A 22,662-nucleotide genomic window follows, 5' to 3' on the forward strand; every position below is an offset into this window, starting at 1 on the left:
CAATGCAATTTAAACTTCAGAAAAGTTGACTTTACTTCCACTTGTTTTCTTCTTTTATTTGGTCTTGCAAAGTACATTTTACATTTTGTGCACTGTGGATCTTCCAACAATTAGAAAGAGCCCATTTGAGTTTACCCAGTCACAAGTCTTCATCATTGCTCATAAAAAACTTGGAGCCCGTTCCACCCAGTGTTGTAGTTCAAGGGAGTGTCGTTCGTCAAGAGGGTTTGTTTTTCAATTGCTTCGGTGTGCCCTTATGATGTCCGGCGCTCCGTCCGCCAAAAATCCCCCCTTGGGTTGTGTGTTGTGACATATGTGCTCCGTTTGGCGACTAAAAGTGGCAGAATAATGTGACGTTTTTTGAAATAGCAGCAAAATCAAATCAGGGATTTTAGGAAATTGCTTATCTGTGCTTTGTAAGAGTTTCGATGTGGTGATGAGAACGAGAACATTTGCAACCACAACATTTAAGGCAGGCAGGCAGGCAGGCAGGCAGGCAGGCAGGCCGGCAGGCGTTCATTGCTGTAGAGGCCAAACATTTGTTAAGCCAACAAACAGCACAAACGTACTTGACAGCTTTTAAGGGATTCCTTCCCAATATATTATGAACGTAGTATATATACATATATACGTATATACACATCCGTGGCTCACCCTGGCGCCAGTCTTGTTTGGATGGGATGCAAACAAGATGCGCACTGGCTACACATGCGTACGTTTCAGCCTTACATAAATGTTGTTTAGGTACACACCCTCAACATGGGGTTAAATGAAAAGAATAAAAAGCCTTGAACACGCGGTCGCATTTGTCACTGAGCTCAGTCCCTGGTGAGTAGAGCACAAGAGACCTTGTAGGATGTCACCATTCACTCCTCTTTTGTAACTTGGTTGTTTCGTTCAATTCATCATTCTCTTTCTTGGAATTCATTGAAGCCAGCTCAACAAATACAATCAAACTATAGTGAAAGCACAAAAAGCAAACAAAGAGTGCCACTTTTTGATCCTCTTCACCAACATTCTTGAATGGACTGTTATGTTCCTCTTCCTCCAGCTCCCGTACGATGATGATGATGATGCGTGCGGTCCTTCTCCGCACCTTCTCAGAGTCTCGCAGGTGGCAGAGCATCATCGACCAAAGAGTAGCAGGCCGGCCGACGGGAGCAGCCATAGGAGGCTCCACGGGCGGCGGGCTCCACACGCGGCCGCACCTTTGACTTGCTCGGTGTCTTGAGGGTACGCATAAAGTCCCGGTCTGCTTCGAGCGCACTGACCGCTTAGGCACGTGCCGCTTCCTGAGCCGCTGATGTCGTCGCCTGGGCAAAAACAGCCAAATGCTCATTTGCGTTGGACTCAACAGCGCCGTGTCCATGTTTGCAACCTATTCCAAACGTGATGAGCGGGCCGGATCAATCTAAGAATTAGAATACTCTCGATGTCGATGAGTTGTGCAGCTTTAAGCGGCTTTAAGCAGCTTTAAGCGGCTTTAAGCCGCTTTAAGCTTGGGCAGTGATTGGTGCAAAAAGGTACGCTACTCACTTGCGTCCTGGAAATCCACATCATTGCCGTCCATGGCATTTTTTAGCCTGTTGCTCATAATTTTGAGTTGCATGATTTGTTGCCGGATGGTCATGTCTGGCTTGGTGATGTCAAGCTCCACCTCTGGATTGTTGATCTGATTAGCCAAGCCGTCCCCCATCACTTCAGGAAGGTATCTTCAGGAAGAATGAACAATAGGAATAGTATTGATTTTTGACAAGGAGCGAGCGAGCGAGTGAGCGAGTGAGCGAGTGAGCGAGCGAGTGAGCGAGTGAGTCAGCGAGCGAGTCAGCGAGTGACTGAGTGAGTGAGTGAGTGAGTCAGCGAGTGAGTGGCTGAGAATGATACAACAATGACTTAGTGCAGGAGTGACAAACAAAGACATGCCAAAAAGAAATAGACAAAGTGGACATGAGGTTGGGCTTGGGACAAAGACCACTGAATGACAGTTGAAGACAACATTGCAAGTTTCTTTCCCACCTGGCTTTCGTAATGCCGTTCCAGCATTTCTCCATGTTGGCGCTACCTGTTGACAACTTAGTGCAAAGCGCGATGGGGAGCTGCAGCCAATACTGTCTCATTTCCCTCAATTTACTGGAGAGATCTGACACCTGACCGGACAGCATGACAAATCCAAACACAAAGGTCCATTGGAAAACCATCCAAATGATGACGATTGACACTGTAAACACACCTGCATCTCAAGTCTGAGGCCCGCAGTAGGAGAAGCTTTGTTTTCGGAAGCTGTCAGAGGACCGCTCTTCTTTTTCTTTGGCTCAACAAGCGTCGGACTTCCCGTGGCTGACTCAACTGGAGTGCCGCACGTTTGGTACACCTATGGTGGGAAAAAGCACATTTACACACGTAGTATTTGCTCATTTATTTACATTTACAGATAGCTGAGTCGTGTATGGAAGCCGTTCTAATAGAAGTATAGAATTCGCCGCTAGATGTCACCACAGACATAGTTACAATGCTCATTTGGGAAGCGTCGCAAATGTGGATTTGGATTGACTATACTGGAGGCCGACAGTTCTCTCGGCGTATCTCGAGAATTCAGAAATACACACTGAAGATCGAGACTTGCAATTTGTTGACCATAATTACTCCATGTAAAAACAAAAAAAAGTATCTTACTTTGGCTGAAAAGGTGTCAATGTTTCCCTTTAGCAAGCCGACAGCCTGAAAGATCTGAGACGGGATGGATGACAGGACCGCATCCAGACCGGGCTCGGTGCTGAAACTCGACGCCACCTGGATCATGGTATCTGAAGATGCAATTTGAATTTGTCAATATCCTAGCTAGCGGCGGTATCTTCCTCAATGAAATTGACCTATAAGATTGTGCCACTCGGGATTCAGATCGGCTTGGTTTGCCAGGCAGCCCTTCATGACGTTGGAGCAGTAGTTGACACAAGGTTTGACGGAGGCCAGGCCACGGCAGTGCGGGCAGTAGACCAGTTTCACCAAGGCCTTCACGCATTCTGGACTCAGATGAACCTGGGGAGGAATCATATATTAGAAAAGTGTTTTAAGCATGTAGAAGCTATGGGGGGGGGAAAACCCTGACACTTGGTCGATATGGTCGGTCTCTCAACAGCACAGATATTCATCTGGGTCGGTGTGATCAAGTCCAAAAGTACTTGTCGTCCCCACAATGTGAAGTGTTTGATCCAAGACTCACCTGTGAAACCTTCCTGACAACCTCCCCACTGATGATCAGCCCTTGGACAAATGACCTGGCTGTGACAAAGGCCCGAATAACCTTTGCTTTCATATCCCGCGGGACATCGCCGAATGGTCGCAAGGTCTCTTGTTGCTTAGCAACACACTCGAGGTAGTCCTCGGACAGGGTGACCTGCAAGGGTGGTGGTGGTGACAGCGACAGAGCCTTATTATAGCTTTTTGATTCTCTTGTGCATCTTCTGATGGCTTTAATCACGCTATTGGGAAAAAATGATCAACAAAGAGCAATGTTGCGGTTTGCATTTACTTTTTTTGGCTTGGTCCACCTCAAATGACTTCCGAAGATGGAATGAGGACTCACCTCTCTCGGTGTGAAGCTTTTAAAGGTGCGTTCCAGAAGGCGCGACCAGAATTCGGTCAAGGTCTCGTCCAAGTTAAGAGCTGAGCCGCGGTAGTACTGTTTCAGGTCAGAGTACAAATCGCCATAGAGTCTTGTATTTTGAGAGTATAGGGCACCGAGAGGAGATAGCGCCTCCTGGAGGGAGCGTTCGGAGCGACCGTGCAGCTCAGTGAAATAGGCTGGGAGGACAAACAGGAAGAAACACATTCATGATTATGACATGATTCTCATTCCTTTGAATCATTTAATCACACACACACACACACCCATTCATTCGGCCAACGATGTATTTCAATTCATTCACATCAGATCAGAATTTTTATTAGGAAGTGAACCAACCCACGCTGCTTGGAACCAACTGGGCCCAGTGTATCATTCATTGACTCATGTATCATTCATTCATTTATAGATTTAGAAATAGACACAATGAAATTGTCACGTTCACCCCATTATCTTTTTCCTTGCGAAGGTCGGAAACAGTTGGCTGGTGGCCCCAGCCGTCACATCTGCCGTAATGACGCATTTGTCACTTGCAGCATTTATCCATCTTTTTTCTCTCCCTTTCCCTTTCCTCTCCTCAGTGGGTCAACTGTTCATTAGTGGAACCAGCCCCTGCCCCGGGGGAGGGACACCTCCCTCCCTCCCTCCCTGCCTCCCTCCCTCCCTCCCTCCCGTTTGTGTGTGTGTGTGTGCGTCCTTCAGGATCAGGGCATGGGCTTATCGTGTTTCATTGTGTGTGCCTGACTCTGCCTGGCCTCATTATAAGAGCCAGTCAGGGGTCCCCTTGACGGACTTGACATACACATCCCCCCTACCATTGAAGTTGTAGTTGGGTGCAGAGCGCATCCAGAGCTTGCAGCAAACAAAGTCGCCAACAGTAATGAGTTTATTCTGAGCACGCACACACACACACACACACACACACACACACGCACGCACGCACACACACACACACACACACACACACACACACACGTACGTTACGTACTGTCAAAGCTTCTGTAGAGCGTGTTGAAGGAAGCCTGCAGTGACCTGCCGGCCTCTCTGATCAGCACCTCCGTCTCTCGTGCACTTAGAGCCTCCAGGTTTTCCTCCATGCTATTCGTACAACAGGTTGGCCCTTGAGGACAGGTCCTTAGATGTTCACCTGGACAACATGATTTAAGAATGGCTTACAATCCATAAATCAGGGAACGTTTCCATTCATGCTTTGAACCGAAAGGCGCTTGGATTACACATGGCATTATTACGAGCCGACGTCAAAAGAATTCCAACTTACTGTTCCTTCCGTGTACACGCACGCACAAACACTAACGGCATGCATACGTACAGAATCTGAATCTGTATCCAAAGTGATGCTTTTCTAGCAGTTGTCAATGATTCTCTTTTGCAATGATGCCTTTGGAGACTTTGTATTTGATGGAATTGAAGCAGACTGCTGTTGAAACAGATTTACGATTAATCCAAAGCCACGCTTCTTTTTGTAGCTAGCCTCAATTATGTGGATCAAGGTCAGCAGACACGCAATTTAGAAGATCACGCCACTGTTATTCATGACACAAACTTTTGTTGTTGTTGTTGTTGTTGTTGTTGTTGTTGTTGTTGTTGTTGCTGTTGTTGCTGTTGTTGTTTCCACCTGTGTTCGTCAACCTCGCTCTTTGTGTCTTCCAATTAGCTTGGCAGTTTTTGTTTGAGAAGAACAAAATATTGAAGCAACTGACTGAGTGATTATTTGATTGCTATGAAAGAGGCTTGTGTGCATGTCATTCAGACAGGGAGGTACTTATACTATATTGGTCTGAAACATTACCAGACTAAAAATACCCTTCACTACCACAGACCAGCCCTGTCTGCTGCCCACCGCGTGTGTGTGTGCGTGCGTGTGTGTGTGTGGTGCGCATATATGCGTCGCAATTGCACCAAGCTCGCATATAATACGATAATTTTAGGTCATTTTGGGAGTAGTCAACTGCACTCTCTTCATTTCACCGTGTAAAACAAAAAAACATGCTCCAGACTAGGGAAAAGCCTGACTGCGCAAAGTTGAGCATTCAAAGGTGGATCACAATAGGTCAGAGGTCACGGCAGCGAACTTTGAGGGCTAGATTTAGCATGCATTAGCAGCAGACTGGAACCTGCAACGTTTCCGCGTCGAGGAAAAAAAAAAAAAAGCATTGCACATATTGCACTTGAAGATCCAAAAACGTGGAAAGGAATGAGCATTTAGGTCGTGTTTCAAATTGGGCAGGTTGTGAACTAGAAACTGCTCACATAGATAGATTAAGTGATCTGGATTAGCAGGAGATTAGACATCAAGCCTTAATCCACCAGCGCTCTAATGGTCCTGGTGATGGCAAGGTGACAAATCAAATGTGCTCTTTTGCCTCTTTTTGTGTCACTGAGCAATTCAGCCGGCAATTGACTTGTTGGGTTGCTGGGTGAGGTGCCCATGAGAAGAAAGGGAAGGGAACACCAGAGGCTGTCAAGGGGCATCAAATCTCTGGGACAAGAAGGGCATTAGGGTCACCGGTAGAGGGCAGACGGCTTGAAATTTGATCGCAAAATAGAGAGAAGGAAGGAAGGAAGGAAGGAAGGAAGGAAGGAAGGAAGGAAGGAAGGAAGGAAGGAAGGAAGGAAGGAAGGAAGGAAGGAAGGAAGGAAGGAAGGAAGGAAGGAAGGAAGGAAGGAAGGAAGGAAGGAAGGAAGGAAGGAAGGAAGGAAGGGAGTGTCATATGTGCTCTTTGTTGCGTCTTTAGCGATTAATTTTGTCGGTCTAATTTTGGGTTTTGGAGGCTTGACAGTGCAAAATGGTTCCAGTGAACAGCATGAAGCAGCATCTCTGCAATGGCTTGAGGGAATTCAAAGGTTAGTCAAACGGAAAGTAGGCCACTGTGACGACTCCTCGCTCGCTCGCTGGCTGGCTGGCTGGCTGGCGGGCTGGCTGGCTCGCACAACACGCAGGAGACGTGGCCTTGCCTTAAAATGGCACTGCATGACATTTCGATGAAATTTGCCATGCCATTCATTCAATCAAAGGAAATGGCATGACGTCTGTCTCAAAGTCTGAGGGAGTCATGAAATATTGAAGCAGTCTCATGCATCGCTTGACTGCTACTTGTCATATTTCATTAGCTTTGCTCCCAAATCTATGTCGGTGAAACATGATTCCAATTTGCATAACCAATGTCTTTTCATCAGACATTTTTTTTTCTCCTCCCATTGGCCAATCTATTTACTATTCAGACAGGTAGTCAATACGATTAGAGCAGACGTGGACTTTCATATTGAAATGCACGTATGTATGTTCATTTCTCGGGATAGATTGGATGAAATGTCCAGAAGGAGAGAGGCCAACGATGAGCACTATTTGATTTGCAACTGATCACTGAAATCACCAAATTCAGGCTCTGGATTTGACAGCCTTTTTGCACTGGTCGTCAAAACAGTCATATCTTTTGAAATTGCCATCAAATAGGTCATGCAATTTGAAAGATGATTTGAAATGACACTGCTGTTTCTGTTTGTTCATCAAAGACAATTCCAAGAAACAAGCACAATCTCGTGCAATGTTCACCAAGCCAAGCAGGAAAGAAAACGGTTTCATTTTCTCGTCATCTGATCGCATGGGTGTGTACTCCTCAGCAAGATAATGCCTTTGTCAATGGAACTTTTTGGGCGCTATTGCCTTTCAAACAGCAAAAACAAAATGAGTCAGGTGAAGGAAGGCTGGCTGGCTGGCTGGCTGGCTGGCTGGCTGGCTGGCTGGCTGGCTGGCTGGCTGGCTGGCTGGCTGGCTGGCTGGCTGGCTGGCTGGCTGGCTGGCTGGCTGGCTGGCTGGCTGGCTGGCTGGGCGGCCGGCCGGCTGGCTGACTGGCTGGCCGGCCGACTGGCTGGCTGGCTGGCTGGCTGGCTGGCTGGCTGGCTGGCCGGCCAACTGGCTGGCTGGCTGGCCGGCTACATTGTGAGACTGAAATGTGCTCGCAGGCACGCGGACAAAGTGGCAGACAGCAGGAAAATGAAACCTGTGGGACAATGCCTCTGCTCTGTGACACTGACAACATTGCATTCTTAAGCTCTGGAGCACATTCAACTCTTATTAGGTCAGATAATGAAATGCAAAAGCAGCCACCGAGACCTTGAGTGACTCACTTTTTCTCTCTTTTCTTTCTTTCTGTTCATCCTTGTGCCAATCGTCCAGTTTCCTTCGCTCTTTCCTCTATCTGAGCGCGCTTCTAGCCGCATTTGTACGCCTCCCTCTCGTCTGTGTGTTGCTATGGCGTTCAGCATCAAGCACCCACGCACGCACGCACACAAACTGCCTCATACGTATCTGAGCACACGAGCGAGACATATGTGAATGACCTTCTGCATCATCCCAAGCTGACACACAAGCACAGCCGGCGCAGTCTTTTGTCTCTTTATTTCCAGCCTGCCTGCGTGGCTGCCTGCGTGGCTGCCTGCGTGGCTGCCGCCACTGTGCACCTTGAAAGACGCATGATTGCTTTCAAGGAAAAAGGTTCTCCCGCGGCCGTTCAGGCGGCTTCATCCGAATGTGTGAACTGCAACTCTGGCGTGTGTGAGGGTGTGTGTGTGTGACCTAACGGGCTGAGCAAGCAATTGTCAGTCTGATTGATTACCTGACATGCAGGGTAGGTAATTGACTGGATGATTAGAGAATGGAAATGATGCTTTCAAAGAATGATTGCTGCAGTATAAGCAGCCCCTTTTGTTAAGCCTGACTTGATGTTTATCATAGATAAGCATCACTTGGAGTTTTGGATCATGTTGCAATTACAGATCAAATTTACACACACGCACGTGGGGAAATTGGCATGCAAATAAAAGTATTTTGGGATCATTTGCTTTTGCAGGCACACAGTGGTAAAAAGCCACAAAAGACACCATCATAAATTTGTTTACCGTAAAACAGATTGATTACGCCTACTTGCAAACCTATCATCAGTTGAATGGGAATAATGCGTGCGTGCGTGCGTGCGTGCGTGCGTGCGTGCAGGGCGCAACCCCAAATGGCTTGTCAAAGAAACTGCAAATGGGAGTAGCCCTAAAGTGCATCAAGTGAGATCAACGATGAGGGGTTCACCTTTTAGAAGAAAATAAGCAAATGAACATGTGGAATGAGCAATCAAATCAATCACAACCATTTTAAGCGCTCTTTCTCTCTCTCTGTCTCTCAGAAATAGGACAATATTTGGAGAGTGTCAAGTGTAGGAAGACATAGTGTATGATTGGTTCTCCTCAACTCACCGGAGGTCTCCGTTTGAGGTACTCCGGCGAGCGTGAAGCCCTTGCCGGTGTAGAACTGGCGCAGGTCGGCGCAGCTTCTGTCCAGGGCAGGCCCGGTTGTTCCGCTCAGCACCGGCAGCACACACAGCACCAGGACAAGCATCCTCTCCAGCCTAATCCAAGAAAATCCGCCAGGGGAACACTGCATCGCTACTCCTTCAACTATAGTGAGAGAGAGAGCGAGAGAGCGAGCGAGCGAGAGAGCGAGCGATGTCGGGGAACTATTGGATGGAGCAAGTGGCTCGAGAGAGACACCAAGCCGAAGCCAGCTCCTATTGTGCGGACGAGGCGCTCGCTTGGAGGTGTCAGGTACGGCGGGCGCACCTTCTTTCCTTTCCTTTCCTTTCCTCTCGCTCCTCTCTTCTCCTCTCCTTCCCTTCGCCGCCGCCGCCTCCTCTTCTGGAACGGGAGGGATGCTGGAGACAAAGAGAGCGACAGGGAGGGAGAGAGGGGGGGGGGGGGGGGGTGCAGGATCTCAAAGATGTTGTATTAAAAGCGTTCTTCCTTGGAGAATAAAACAAGAAGCCAACGTGGTGAGAATTCGTGTGACATCATCCCTCCATTCATCATAAAATCCGTCCAAATCTAAATGAAATCCAAACTCTGCACGTTTTTCCCGTCCTTGTGTGCGTTTTGTGCAGATACTCTACGCAATCCCAAAACAAGCATGCTCCATGAATTAAAGACTCATCGAGAATTGTCCGTATAGCTGGGCTCGGCTCCATCTAATCCGTGACACTCGTGAGGACACACGTCCGTTATAGAGAGTCAACAGCGGTCAATTCTACGCAAGCGCAATAATAAACAACTTGAAGCTTTTGCCCTCTCCTATTCCATTTTCGAACAGCAGTATTTTGGGCCATCAAATGCAGGAGGCGTTTGGACAGGGAAATCACTCACCGCTGGGGGATTGGGTACCTTCTCTCTCACGCTCGCTCACTCGCTCTGCGCGGTGATGGATGAGCTGTCCCACACTCGTTGGCCGCATCCAACATGCTTGGAGTGGCAGAACCTGGAAAGGTCACTGGAGTGACAATCTTCGTGACACCTTGCAAATGCCCAACAATCCTTGCATAACAATCAAGCTGCTTGGGAGTGACTATATTCTGTTCGGGACCAGATGAATAAATGCGGAGGACCAAATATGGATGCTTTCGAACGATTCCAAAGCATCCATATTTTGGTTTGCAAATGAAATTGGCATTGCGCAGTGGCTGTGACCGGATTTATTTGAAGACAACGAACGGGTTATTGACAAGGCCTGTTTGATCACTCTGACTCAGAAAAAGCTTGGGCTACAAATCACATTTCTATTGAGTATTTTTCCAGGTGGTAATGAAAAGAAAAAAGAAAGAAAGAAAGAAAGAAAGAGAGAGAGAGAGAGAGAGAGAGAGAGATGTCATCATAGCTAGTAAGTGACACCTTCACAATGGTGCCAGATTTTGTCATGGGAAAATCAAAAAAAGTCATTCAATTCATCAGTCGCCGGATGACTTGGCCACATTCCACATGGACAGAAATTCAATATGAGCTCTGAGATGTGTGCAGTTAGCTCAGCTGATACCTGGCTGCTTCATGTAAGCGTGCGAATGTTGACTGCTCAGTGTTGGCTCAGCTTATCATATCAAAGCCGACCGCTAAAGACTTCCAATCTATTCTCAATTGGTCCAAGTTGACACCTCGCTCCCGCATGTTCTCACACGTCATTATCCCGCTGATATAATGGGCTCTTTGTTTCCAAGTGCGTGCCAGCCAAGCACCAAAGCGTGAAGATGTCAAGGAAGAATCAACGCTGGGAAGGAAGCCTGTTGGAACCTGCGTTCAACTTTCCGAGTCCAAATATGGTTTTCCGCAAGCTCATTTTGGGTGGCAAACCGTAAATCGCATGGGAAACATGAGTGACGTTTAGATGGTGAGAGTGCATCACTGAGGTGCAAAAAGGATCCACAATCATCATTGGCTGTTCTAAAACACGCACGCAAGCCAGGAAACAATCAATCTTATAAATGATGAAGCTATGTCTCATTTAATACCTTACCTGCCACTCAAGATAAAATCACTTGGCTGCTACCAATAAACATTGACATAATGGCATGAGAGTGAATTATTGGCTGGGGTCCAGGCCAACACAGAAGAAAAAAAAAGCTCATCTTAATAAAGCTGGCTATGCACTCACTTATTGCAAATGTGAGACAAAAATGTACAGCGTCATTTATATACGTACGGATATATTGAATCGGTTCAGAGAAGTCATTTTCTTCAGGCAGCCCCCCGTCTTACCACACAATGACGAACAAGCAAATGAGCTCAGATTCAACATTTTATTGATGAAGTCAAAAGATCCAACAGAATTCAGGCAAACATGTTCAAATGTAGTCAGAAATAGATTTCTTCAATAATAATGGCAGGTTGCTTTTCAGGCACCACGAGAAGCAGCAGCGGCAGCGGCAGCGGCAGTCAAACATTTCCTCCATTGCTATTAGTATCTGGCAGGATGGATGTTAATGATACCTTTAAGAAGTCAGTCAGTCCCCCCCCGCTGACAGATGTGCAAAATGTCCTTCAGCTGCTTAACTGGCAGCCTTTTGAATCTATTCATCAGTATTCAACTTGTCTACCTTGCTGCTTTGCACGCTAGCGTTGGCTCTATACGTATTACCAGATGAAGATTGTGTGCCACTTCAATCATGTTGGGAAAATTGGGACAGGCTGATGGAGTCGACCAAATTTGTCCAGAAGCCTGTAATCCCTCTTATTTGGAAAGAAGAGGGCAGCCGTTGAAATAAAGAAAAGAAAAGATGAGTGCTGTCTGTCTGTCAAAGAAATGCTTGTCTTCAAAGGAATAGCTACCGAGATTGATTTCCTTCCTTCCTTCCTTCCACGCTTCTTTTTACTAGTGAAGAGGGCCAGGGGAAAACAGACGACCAAAATGTGCCATGTGTTGATATTGAATGGCGACAAAAGTAAAAGGTTGGTTTCGACTACGAATGCCATTTGTTGGGCAGGATTGGCTAAAAGGCCTCTGCTTTCCATCATTCAGCATTGGCATTTCATGAACAGGATCATTCAAATGCTTTGTCATAAGGCACGATGAATGTCTCTTCTACCTCTTTTGAAATCATGTTGTTTTTTTTTCAATTTCCGGGTTGCATGGAGGAATCACGTTTCTATAACGACAAACTATAGCTGTCCTGGATCTTATCAGTGTGTTTAAAAAAAGTGCAATTAATACCTACAGGGGACCTACTGTTTATACAAAAACAAATCATCTACATATAGTCTTTATATAAATATATAATATATCGATTTGTATTTACACCTCTTGAAAAAAGTAGTGCTTTGCCATCTATTTTAGAAGCGTTAAATACAAGTGAGGAGCAGAGAGGTCAGTGCAAGTCATAGCAAATGCTCAATCAATAGTTTGTCTTCCACCATGATGACAATGATCATTGTTGTCAAGATGAGCGGCCCAACAGCTTTTAAACGCAGGCTCATTTCAAAGTCCCACGCACGCACAGACTCACTCATTTTGCACGCACGCACAGACTCACTCGTTTTGCAGCTTAACGGCTCTGCAATCGCGACAGCAGCAACGGGACGGCGGCCAAGCTCAAATGTAGTCGTTCCGCAGTCGGCGCGCTGGCCGATCCTCTAACGGCCACCTGATACGTGGAGGCAAGAGGGAAGAGGCCAATCCAAGGGGAAGAAGGTTGCCATCAGTCACACCAGAGCATCCTGCCACTTTCAAAGCCATTCCGTTGCCAGGAAGCCATCACCTACCAGCGGGGGAGAGTCCAGATGAGGAGGAATGCGCTGGGGAGGGCGAAGACCAGCCCGGTCCTCCCTCACCGGACTGCGGCCGCTGGGGAAATCAGACGTGTCCAGACCTAAACATAGAAGCGTGGATATTGCTGGGACGGACTCAATATTCGGTGACGTGTCAAATCAAAAGACAAGTGGGCAGCACGAACACATGACACATAAGTACATTCTTTGATACGTCTGGATTTTACTTTGGCTATACCATTTGGGAAACGGAAGAGGAGAGAAGATGCCATGACGTGTACATTATTGACGAACGAAACACGTCTGAGGATTGAGGGAGAGAGAGAGAGAGAGACAGAGAGAGACAGAGAGAGACAGAGAGAGACAGAGAGAGACAGAGAGAGACAGAGAGAGACAGAGAGACAGGATCGTGCTGGTCTGAGTAGAAAAAATCAATCACGTTTAATCACCGAGATGAGGAAAATGAGAAATGAGCAAATGAAAGCTGAACAGAGGAAAGGACTCTCCTCTCCCACCATGGTGACATGTTATCATGATGACAAATATGCATCTGACACACGTTTGAGCTGGAGAGAGAGAGAGAGAGGCCAGAGAAAAGGCTGATGTGCGTGCTTCATGCTTCAAATCGGATCCGTATACATTTGGCAAAGTAAGAATGTCCAATCAATGTGGAAAATACAGATGTGGGGAAAACGAATGAAACCTCACCAGATGCTTCACAGCCATCTTCATCATCACAATCATCTCCGCTGGCCCTTTCCTTTTCTCTTTGTGCACTCCCTCCGTCCTCTTCCTCACCTTTTCTTGCGGTTTGGTGCGCCCGGCCGAGCTCCGCTAAAAGTTCCTAAACACGCATTAACACGAGTGCATATTTCACAAGTCACAACAGTACTCGAGTGAGAGCTCAACATTTATGTCGTACCTATTTGATGGAGTACGCGTACTATATTCATCCACATTGATTGACTGTGAATGTTTTCAAGAGTGACTGATTCGAATATGTACTATCTGCTGATAAAATCATTTTGCTTGCACATCGTAAGACACAAATCTTTCTCGTTCTGCTTCAGTCACTACTTTAAGTGTGGATGAACCAAGCAACCCACGCACCCACTCCTGCATTCCCTGCATGTGACCTTTGCACCCAGAACAAATTGAATGTGAGCGCACTTCTAATGAAGTCATCACCGGCCGCGTTGTCACGCTCCGACGTTTCAGAAAAAAGATGGCAGCCAGGCCACTGACCTTTCCTGCTTCTCACAAGGTTGATTGTGCTTGTACACACAAATTGTAATTGCGAGCGACTAAGCTAACGGAATCCCAAACGGGGCCCGCTGCTCCAAAGGTCTCATGAAGAGAGGAAGATGAGCGAGGCCAGGCAAAGACGAGCCACAATCACGTACGTGGGTCGGCCGATCCACAATTCATATTTCACTCGTGCCTCTTTGTCATATTTAGCTCCTCCATTGACAGTCATGAATAATAATGAATGAGGCTTTGAAGGAATGGCTGCGAGGACCTGAGTGAGCCATCTTCCGTCGAAGGTGACTTTGATGTCGCTTAACTCAAAGCTCACGGACAATCGGATGGACCGTAGCTTGGAAATGTCGAAAAACTCAACTGGAAATGTCTATTCTATAGAAGATGTAAAACTAGCTGTATGCTCTATCATCTTATACTGCTGAGAATTTTTGCTTGGTAGGTAATATGCCAGAAGTTCTAGCGTTCTTATCCTCACTTTGTTTTTGTATTATCTTTGGAGAATCATACTTTTCCATGCAACATTTTAATCACACATAACATTAATGGGCCATCCATACATAAATAATGACTGGTGGCTGACTCTGCATTTTATGCATGGAAACGCAGCATGATTAATGCCGGCCGGCCACCCAAAGCCACCCGCCCTCAAAGATGCACGGAAAGGCCTTCAACAGCGATCAGACGCACACTGAAATTCCCATCAATATTTAACTACATTAATAACGGAGCAGAATTTATTGGCTCGCCTGAACGTGAAGGTGCACATCCGCTTTTGTAAATGATCATTCCTATTAAAAACATGTCTTTTTTTTTCCAGGGCTTTTGCTATTCCTTCCAAAAGGGGAAAGGTCATTAAAGATAGAATCGGTTTGTGTTGCAAACTCGGTCACAAAGACAATTCAAGTCCAAAGTCAAGGTACGCTCGTTTGTCGAGCAGTGTCGCTGGCGAGTCTCCGACACGGGCCGTGGATGATTGATGAGTAATGACCGCGAATCCTGTCTTGGTATTACCAAGCCGTCAAAAGCTTTGAGAGCGCCTGGCGCATCAATCAGCTGGAATTGCTCAATGAATGTATTACTGCACGTCATGGTGACGTTTAAATGCATCGCATTAAGAAGCAGCACTCGGCTAACACGTGATTGAAAGCCAAATGAGGGTCAATACGCATGACACAAATGTGTCCTTCAAAACTTGACGGGACTTTGGTGCCAGAAAGCATTTGTCCTGCGCTGCGCTGGGATAAGCCTAAGTGTACACATATAGTCATACGTACGTACGTACGTACGTACGTAGTATATCCGGTTTGGAATGATGCTGTATGTTGCAGCAGGGGTCTTGTGTGTACCTGTGTCAACTGCTCCAGTCTGTGTTTTGCCGCCCGTAGGACAGGATCGGTATTGCGGACGCTAATTTCCGGGTTGTCCCTCTGTGCTTTCAAAGTGCTGGCAACCACGCGACCTGCATAACTACAGCATTAGGTAGATTAGGTTACTTGGATTACTAAGAGCTCATGGCTTCTTCTTCTTCTTCGTAAGATCGATAGATAGAGAGATAGAAGTAGAAAAGCGCCTCATCCGCTGAAATGTTGCCAATGAATGGTGTTGGAAATAAAAGGAGGGAATCATGTGCACAAGCAAGAACAAGTCGAGTGAAAATGATTACAATGGAGATCTGTTCCAAGGGAGTGTTGCATGGTGGAGATACACCTGAGGGGGAACGACAATATGTGGAATGTCAACAGCCAGACTGGCCTGGTGGTCAAAATCATGACGAGGCTTCTCTCTAGTGGAATACATTTGCTATTACACTCAAATCAGAGTCAACGCACGCTTCTCGGTTGACTGTAGCCGCACGTACGTTTACCTCTCCACAACGTCTCGGCCGCTCCAACACGCGTGCTGCTCAACCTCCGTTTCGCTTTCACAAAGCATCTCAGGGAGCTCGGAGAAAAACAACTGGTACCGCTGAATAGAGCCCTCGAACTCCCTGAAACATATTGTTGGAGAGCAATTTTGTTTGTGGTGTCTTTGAAGGTGCTGCGCTTCCGATGGCAGCGAATGGGAACGAGTGCACGACGTACGTACCTCGACAATTTCTTAAGACTGCGGCTCTTGTCACCTCTCGACCCTTTGAGAGGGAACGACCTACAGAGAGACAATCGCGTACGCGTGCTACTTATGTATGTCATTTCCATTCCAGTGAATTTGAACCTTGCAATGATATTTACTAGTTCCAAACACAACTCATCTGAGATCATGAGAAGACTTTTAGCAATGTCCACGAATGCACCTCACCTCTGAGTCTGGAGCTGAAGACTTGGAAAGCCCAAAGAGGTCAGGGGCGTCCTCTTTGAGGCTCTTTGCGTCATCCGCCCAGTAGCTTTCGTGACATGGGAGGTGTTAGGATGTCCGCTTATCATCACGGGACCAGCTGGGTGTGAGCCGCACACCTTCTCGACCTGAGGATGGAAAAAGGAAGGATGGATCCATTTTCAAATATCGACGTAGAAAAACAACAACAAAACATCTGTTTGTCGTTGCCAAAAATGATCGGCGGCTTCGACTCCCAAAGTTTTACACAGCGAACAAGAGTAAAGTGGTCAACCGGTTCGATGTTAGCATTGGCAAAGGCGGAATTTAATGAAGTGCTATTCTCTTATGAGCACGTTTGCGTGCGCGTGTTTGTTTAGCTCCCAGGAATCCACAGTGTTGTGGCGAATGTTGGCCGCATTCTCTCTTGCTTCCTGCGACATTGTGTGCGGCGGGCTGGGCGCTGTTTGTGTGTGTGGCATGTGTTTGTCCAGAGATTAGCCACAGAAACGTTCTCATCACTCTCTCAGCCAGCAGCATTCTGGGTATGGGTCGTCCTGCCAACCGCGGCCTTTGTCTGATGCTGGAATTGAATTCGCACGCACAAAGACTGAAGGAAGGAGCAGATTCTCGAAAGAGGGAATCTCTTTTTAGCCCATCTAGGTGTGGGGCTGTAAGGAGGTCCAAGCGACAAGCTGAAAGAAGACCGCAGTCTTTGGTCACAATGCTAGGGACAGAATGAAATATGCCCGTGGCCAGGATTGAGCTCATTCTGTTTGATTCGAACATGGGACAAATGCGAACTAACGCGCGATGTCTGCGCGACTGCTCTCAAATCTACGACTTACAATGGCGGTGATGCGTGGCCCATGCAACTGGGCGTGCAGGATGGCATCATTGACGTGGTTGCGGACGGCCAACAGCGCCAGCTCCATGCTGTTGTGGTTGCTGCTGGTGGCTAAAGTCGCAGCTAATCTTTGGAGCAATAGGACCAAGCTTCTCCAGGGTGCGGCAAGTTCAGATAGCCCCACCTAGAATAAAGAAGAAGGTTGACGAGCCACGATTGGAGAGGACAGACAGCTGAAGCGCCGTTTCGCTTTGGGGAACGGCGCGAAAGCCAAAGTCTCGGCGGATGGGGAAAGGGTCGCGTGAGCAAAAGCGTATCCCGACGGAAAGGGCTCAACTTACCAGACATCCTCTCATGACATTCACACAGAGTCCGCTACAGGGCCTGATCAATGTCAGAGCTCTGCAATGGGAGCAATACTGCATCCTCACTAAGCCCCGGCCGCACTCTCGGGATAACGTGGCCTTTTGCGTGGCATCCACCACCTCCCCGGCCAATTTGAGCAGTCGACTCAGAGTTCGGCCGACTCGCAGCGCGCGAGAAAGACCGGCGAGCAGAAACGGAGGGTGGGGCCCAAAGGGACTGACGTCCTGCCGCGTCATCCGCAGGCACTCTTCCTGAGCGGCTGAGGACGAAGAGGAAAAAGAGGGAGCCCGCGTCTGGCCAATTCCAGGGTTGAGAAGTCGCCCGTAGACCAGCGGGAAGAGCTCGTCGAAGAACGTCCCCACCGCTAGTTCCAACGAGGGCTTGGGCTCCCCCGAGAGATGGCCACGAATGTCGCTGAAAAGCTGAAGCACGTGCGGCCGACACTCTGATGCCAGGCTGGAGTAGGCGCTGTCAAACAAGTTGCTGGTCAAATTCGACGTAAAGGAGACCAGGGAATCAAAGGTGTCTGGAGAAACCACAAAACAGATGGTTAGCGGAGGCATTTGTCAAATGATGTACACGTACGTACGGTGTTTCCGTGTCCATAGACCGATGGATGGAAATGTCCATTTTCTCTCCAAGGCAACGCGCAGCATCTCAACCTTTGCCGGCCGGCCGGCCGCATTCTTTTTGCTGAGTGTTTACATAGCCCGATGTTGCGTGACGCGTGCGCCCCGGAATAAACACGGAGCTTTTCTTCAAGGTTGCATATTTCGACCGACAACAACAACACATGATAGCCCCCGATACCAATTTAGCCTGCTCAGCAAGCCTCTCTCTCTCTCTCGTAGCAAGTGTGCCTCAGATGCTGTCTTGTCATTTTTCTCTCCATTTCCTTCTCATGCTGCCTTTTGAACAGGAGCTGCCAAAGTGCTACAGCGATGCACGGGCCGGCCAGCGTAGCGCCTGACCTTTGTCCGGGCACTACGAGGCGCCTCAGCCAGCCAATTGTACTTACAGTTTCCCTACTCAAAATGTTACTTGTTGACCAAAATGGGCCCAAATTGGGAAGATGCCGTTTTAAATAGCCAAATCGGTGCGCCGACCGAGTCCGAGCGGTAAAAAGCTTCCGCTCCGCTCCACTCCCATCCCAATCCCCTCCGCCTGTACTCATGCTAAGGACAAGATGCTGATTTCCTTTCCTTCTTGCATGTCCGATTAGCCATCCAAATAGAGTGATCCAAAAGAGCTTAAGTCATCAAATTGTCATCAGCCAACACAAGATAACGAGCCTGACCTGCTCACTGCACTGCCCCCCCCCCCTCGCCATCTACAGTGACTGTATGACAACAGCGTGTGCCTATGTTTGAAACTTGCCATTTAAACACGCTGATGTCAATCTAATGGCATCCCAACACACACACACACACACACAGGCAACTGGGAGAGGAACGGAAGAGAGAGAGAGAGAGAGAGAGAGAGACACCTAATTACGTGTGACTTTCAGCACCTCATGGGTCACTTAACACATTTGGGTGTGTTCAAACAACTTTGTAGAGCTGCAAGCACCTGGCGAGCGAGCTGTCAACAGAATGGTGCTTGTTCTGTCATGCAACACAAATCATCGCATTTCAATAACAGCGTATTATCCCTCTGTGTGCACTTTCTTTTTTTATCGTCTGAGCAGAAAGGGTTATCTACAAACAAAAACAAAAGGATCAATTCAATACGCTTTCAGTAGCGGACGGGGTGTGAACGAACGTCCGCTCTTGATATGTTTGCATGCCCATGCCTTGGCAATGCTTACTCAAACACAAACAGCGTCAAGTGACAAGGCAAAAACTCCTGGGCTCTCTCGCCACGTGTCCTTCTCTCCGGTCTGGGTGATGTGGGTGATAGGGCAACGGGGTCTTCCACGTGCAGACGGAGTGAGTGCAGGCGGGATTGGGACCGGCTGTAAACAGAGCCTGATGACTACAAGCGCTCTGGGCATGTTTCACTTACTTTGTGGGCTATAATGAGAGCCTTAGATTGCTTGAGAGACAGCTAACGTGGGGGGGGGGGGGTCCAATCAATCAGACCCAAAATTCCTCTTTCATTAGGCTTCACCTCATCAGACGGGAAAGATGAGTTGAACGCCACCATTGCATGTTATATTTAGCTTGGAATATTTAGCAGACACTCTTCCTCGCTAACATAGAGAATGCCCAGTTTAGCTCGATTGATCATGTCTGCCTCATTAGCCACGGATGGTCTGAATAACAGCTGAGAAAAAGGGAGGACAAAGACTAGAACTTGTTTGCTCTGTCTGTCTGGGTCTCATCAACGCAAAGCATCTAATAATGTGTGCAGTCCATGCGTATCACACACACGCACACGCACACGCACACGCACACAAGTAGTGGTGAGAGAAAAGCGGACAAGCAGAGTATTCTCCCTCCTATTGAAAGCGGGCCGTTAGAGAGCGGCTGTTGCCCGTGACAACAACACTTTGGTGGGGATACGCGCTGAATGTAAACATTCTTCAGCCCTTGCACTCTCATCGGTCACGAACAAAAGCTAATTATGGCAGCCTCGGACGCAGATTGACACAGAAAGCCCAGAGAAAGATAGTAAGCAAGTTTTCCACTTCCCTTCTCTCTCGAGGGACATCAGTTGTTTGTTTGGCTGGCCACTGTGGCGCCCCACTAAATAAACTGGCCTCACACCATCAAGCAGACACAAACTAGCTACTATTTCATGACGGACGGACGGACGGACGCACAAAGTCAGCATGACATAGGGCTCGCTGGGGTCCACAGCCATTCAACGTGCTGGTGTTTATTCAACGGAATAACAAACGTCATCTCTTTACGTTTACGTTTTGTGGGTGCAGTCTCAGGGTTAGCGCACGTATCCATCCGCCCCCCGCTTGTGAGGCCGGATGGTCAAATCTCATCATTGGCCTTGCGTTGGTCCGGTCTACCTCACCTTGGTAGGCTTTGCTGTGTCCGGCAATCAGGTACTTGAGCTCAAAGCTGAAGGATCGAATCTTCTGCTGAGTCTGGCTGCGAACGGCAGCCATGTAAGCGTCTTCCATCTTACCGGTACAGCACCCCAGACCCGAATGGACGCACACTCTGAGAGAATCATCTGAGTGGACGACAAACACATTTAGCATTTGTTTTGGGTGGGTGCTCGCTCGCACAAATACCACAAGTGCCTCATATCAGCAAGAAGAAAAAAACAATGTGTCGGCAAGCACAATTGCGTCAACATGTGCGTGGTGTGCGTGTGTGTGTGTGTGTGTGAGATGTTTTCCAAAGTGGCAAGCAGCTGACTAAGATCAAGGGGGAGAGGGATGACAGGAATGGACTGTACACCAAGGTACGACCCGACACCTATGCACCATGCACACACACACACACACACACGCATGAAATTCCACCCACAGCGTTTTCCGTTTCGGTATTTTCATATGATTTGCGAATCGATTTCCACAGTGATTCCGAGCCACACTATTTATGAAGGAAAGCAAATGACGTACGTACATTGAAGTTAATCCGTTTTTCAACTCTAGTTACCAGGGATGCCTGCCGTTGATACAGTAAGAAAAAAAATTGCACGCTGTCTTGATTATCAACTCCATATAGTATGTGGAAACAACAGCGCCTGAACTTTTGATTTTGAGGATATACGCATTCGCTTCAAGTCCTGTGCCAAAGAAACGTGCGCTTTCGATGTCATTTTCAAGAGAAATTCTGGCCCACCGAAATGATGGTGCCCTCAATTTGGAATTTGCCATTGTGTTACAAAAGAGTCTAAACTCAGAGTTTGTTTTCATTATACGTAATTGTCACCAAAAGATTCAGTTTTAAAACATTCATAGCCTTGCATGCATTCTGCAAAAGATAATCAACAGATAGAGATTTAGACTTAGAGAGAGAGGGAGAGAGAGAGAGAGAGAGAGAGAGAGAGAGAGAGAGAGAGAGAGAGAGAGAGGAGTGCATTGAATTTGCAGCTTTTTGCAAGCCCATCCAACGGTCAAGCTCTGATGTCCCATCGTGAAGGTGATTTACTGACCTGATTGGGGAGTGTCTGGCACCAGTTCCACCTGGCCTATTTGGCGCATCATGTATGCTGTCTTCACCTCATGACAGCTGTCGGCGTCGGCTGATCTACAGCCAGGTGTTGAAGCTAAGTAGAAAAAAATCACCCAGCACAAATCCACGTTTGGTAAGACAGCACGGGACATTGCAACATCTCAGAAAGTCAAGCTAACGAAAGGTGGGCACCGGATGACTACCGAAGCATTCCACTGGACACTGGATGATAGAGTGAGTCTATGTGAAGCCCGAGACTGCCTGGAGCCCACTCTTAGGCTCAGGCGCCCCCCAGCCCACCATCTCTCTCTCTCTCGCGCGCGCGCGCGCGCTCTCTCTCTCGCTCTCGCTCTCTCTGTTTCCTAATTGTCCTGCGCATTGAAATGTTTTCAACTGCATCAATTGATGAGAACCCGACTGAAAACGCAACCCGTGTGAGAAAACGACTGAATGATGATTTAAAAGTTATTTCCCCGGTTGATCTTGATCCACATATTCTACTCCGTTTTACTAATGTTTTCAACTGCATCAGTTGATGAGAACCCGACTGAAAACGCAACCCGTATGAGAAAACGACTGAATGATGATATAAAAGTTATTTCCCCGGTTGATCTTGATCCACATATTCTACTCCGTTTTACTATGGTAGCTGTTTTATGAATAAAACAAAAGCTAGAACAAAATTGAGCATGGGTACCACCTACTGTTTACTCTGTGACATCACACTATTATTATTTGATTGAGTTATCGGATTCGCAAAGACGGAAAGCGTACGTTAACCCTGGCGCAACTGGTGCCTTTTCAAATGAGGCAAATGATGATTGCAATGAAACTCTCCGTAAATAGAATACGAAAGGGGAGATCAAAAAATCCTTGCCCCGAGTGAGGATCGAACTCACGACCTTCAGATTATGAGACTGACGCGCTGCCTACTGCGCTATCGAGGCCTGTGAGAGATCGGTGCCCACTTTTATGGTCAAAAATAAAAAATAACGAATGAACGAGCTGTACCTAGCACATTTATTGCTCCATGATGGCATGAATACCGTATCGTAAACCCAAACTAGCCGAACAAAAATGCA

At 47.5% G+C, this 22,662-nt stretch overlaps 2 protein-coding genes and 1 non-coding gene across 4 annotated transcripts; all 3 read right to left on the reverse strand.

Moving 5' to 3' along the window:
- Positions 1-25: 25 nt before the first annotated feature.
- gpc1a (glypican 1a) lies at positions 26-9,316 on the reverse strand. Its single transcript, XM_088394798.1, has 11 exons — positions 9,251-9,316; positions 8,888-9,088; positions 4,611-4,769; positions 3,584-3,801; positions 3,221-3,394; positions 2,871-3,036; positions 2,674-2,804; positions 2,231-2,371; positions 2,017-2,147; positions 1,537-1,712; positions 26-1,313 (listed from the first exon to the last, which is right to left on the reverse strand). The coding sequence occupies exons 2-11, from the start codon at positions 9,072-9,074 to the stop codon at positions 1,126-1,128; spliced, it is 1,671 nt and encodes a 556-aa protein (XP_088250924.1). The 5' UTR covers positions 9,075-9,088; positions 9,251-9,316; the 3' UTR covers positions 26-1,125.
- Positions 9,317-11,233: 1,917 nt separating this feature from the next.
- LOC148389114 (glypican-5-like) lies at positions 11,234-22,176 on the reverse strand. 2 transcript variants are annotated; one of them, XM_088394946.1, is made up of 12 exons: positions 21,561-22,176; positions 20,469-20,630; positions 17,474-18,024; positions 17,134-17,316; positions 16,271-16,434; positions 16,061-16,120; positions 15,840-15,962; positions 15,639-15,758; positions 15,322-15,442; positions 13,421-13,556; positions 12,707-12,813; positions 11,234-12,588 (listed from the first exon to the last, which is right to left on the reverse strand). In XM_088394946.1, the coding sequence occupies exons 1-12, from the start codon at positions 21,730-21,732 to the stop codon at positions 12,490-12,492; spliced, it is 1,998 nt and encodes a 665-aa protein (XP_088251072.1). In that variant the 5' UTR covers positions 21,733-22,176; the 3' UTR covers positions 11,234-12,489. The 2 variants fall into 2 exon arrangements, with proteins under 2 accessions (XP_088251072.1, XP_088251073.1); XM_088394947.1 differs by lacking the exon at positions 15,639-15,758 and having other exon boundaries at positions 21,561-22,166.
- A 278-nt stretch (positions 22,177-22,454) lies between these two features.
- trnam-cau (transfer RNA methionine (anticodon CAU)) lies at positions 22,455-22,527 on the reverse strand. Its single transcript has one exon. It is a non-coding gene; the product is annotated as a tRNA-Met (tRNA).
- Between the last annotated feature and the right edge of the window lie 135 nt (positions 22,528-22,662).

Source organism: Syngnathus floridae, chromosome 13, assembly GCF_059516105.1.
Source record: "Syngnathus floridae isolate MCC-2025c chromosome 13, RoL_Sflo_1.0, whole genome shotgun sequence".
Taxonomy (NCBI): domain Eukaryota; kingdom Metazoa; phylum Chordata; class Actinopteri; order Syngnathiformes; family Syngnathidae; genus Syngnathus; species Syngnathus floridae.

Bases quoted from the DNA above. Each gene is read 5' to 3' on its own strand.
- gpc1a (XM_088394798.1), bottom strand. From the start codon at position 9,074: ATGCAGTGTTCCCCTGGCGGATTTTCTTGGATTAGGCTGGAGAGGATG. The intron at 4,770-8,887 runs GTGAGTTGAGGA...CATGTTGTCCAG, and splicing joins ACCTCAAACGGAGACCTCCG to GTGAACATCTAAGGACCTGT. The intron at 3,802-4,610 runs GTACGTAACGTA...TTGTCCTCCCAG, and splicing joins GCTCTACAGAAGCTTTGACA to CCTATTTCACTGAGCTGCAC.
- LOC148389114 (XM_088394946.1), bottom strand. From the start codon at position 21,732: ATGTCCCGTGCTGTCTTACCAAACGTGGATTTGTGCTGGGTGATTTTT. The intron at 20,631-21,560 runs GTCAGTAAATCA...TCGTCCACTCAG, and splicing joins GCCAGACACTCCCCAATCAG to ATGATTCTCTCAGAGTGTGC. The intron at 16,435-17,133 runs GTAAGTCGTAGA...TTCCATCCTCAG, and splicing joins GGCCACGCATCACCGCCATT to GTCGAGAAGGTGTGCGGCTC.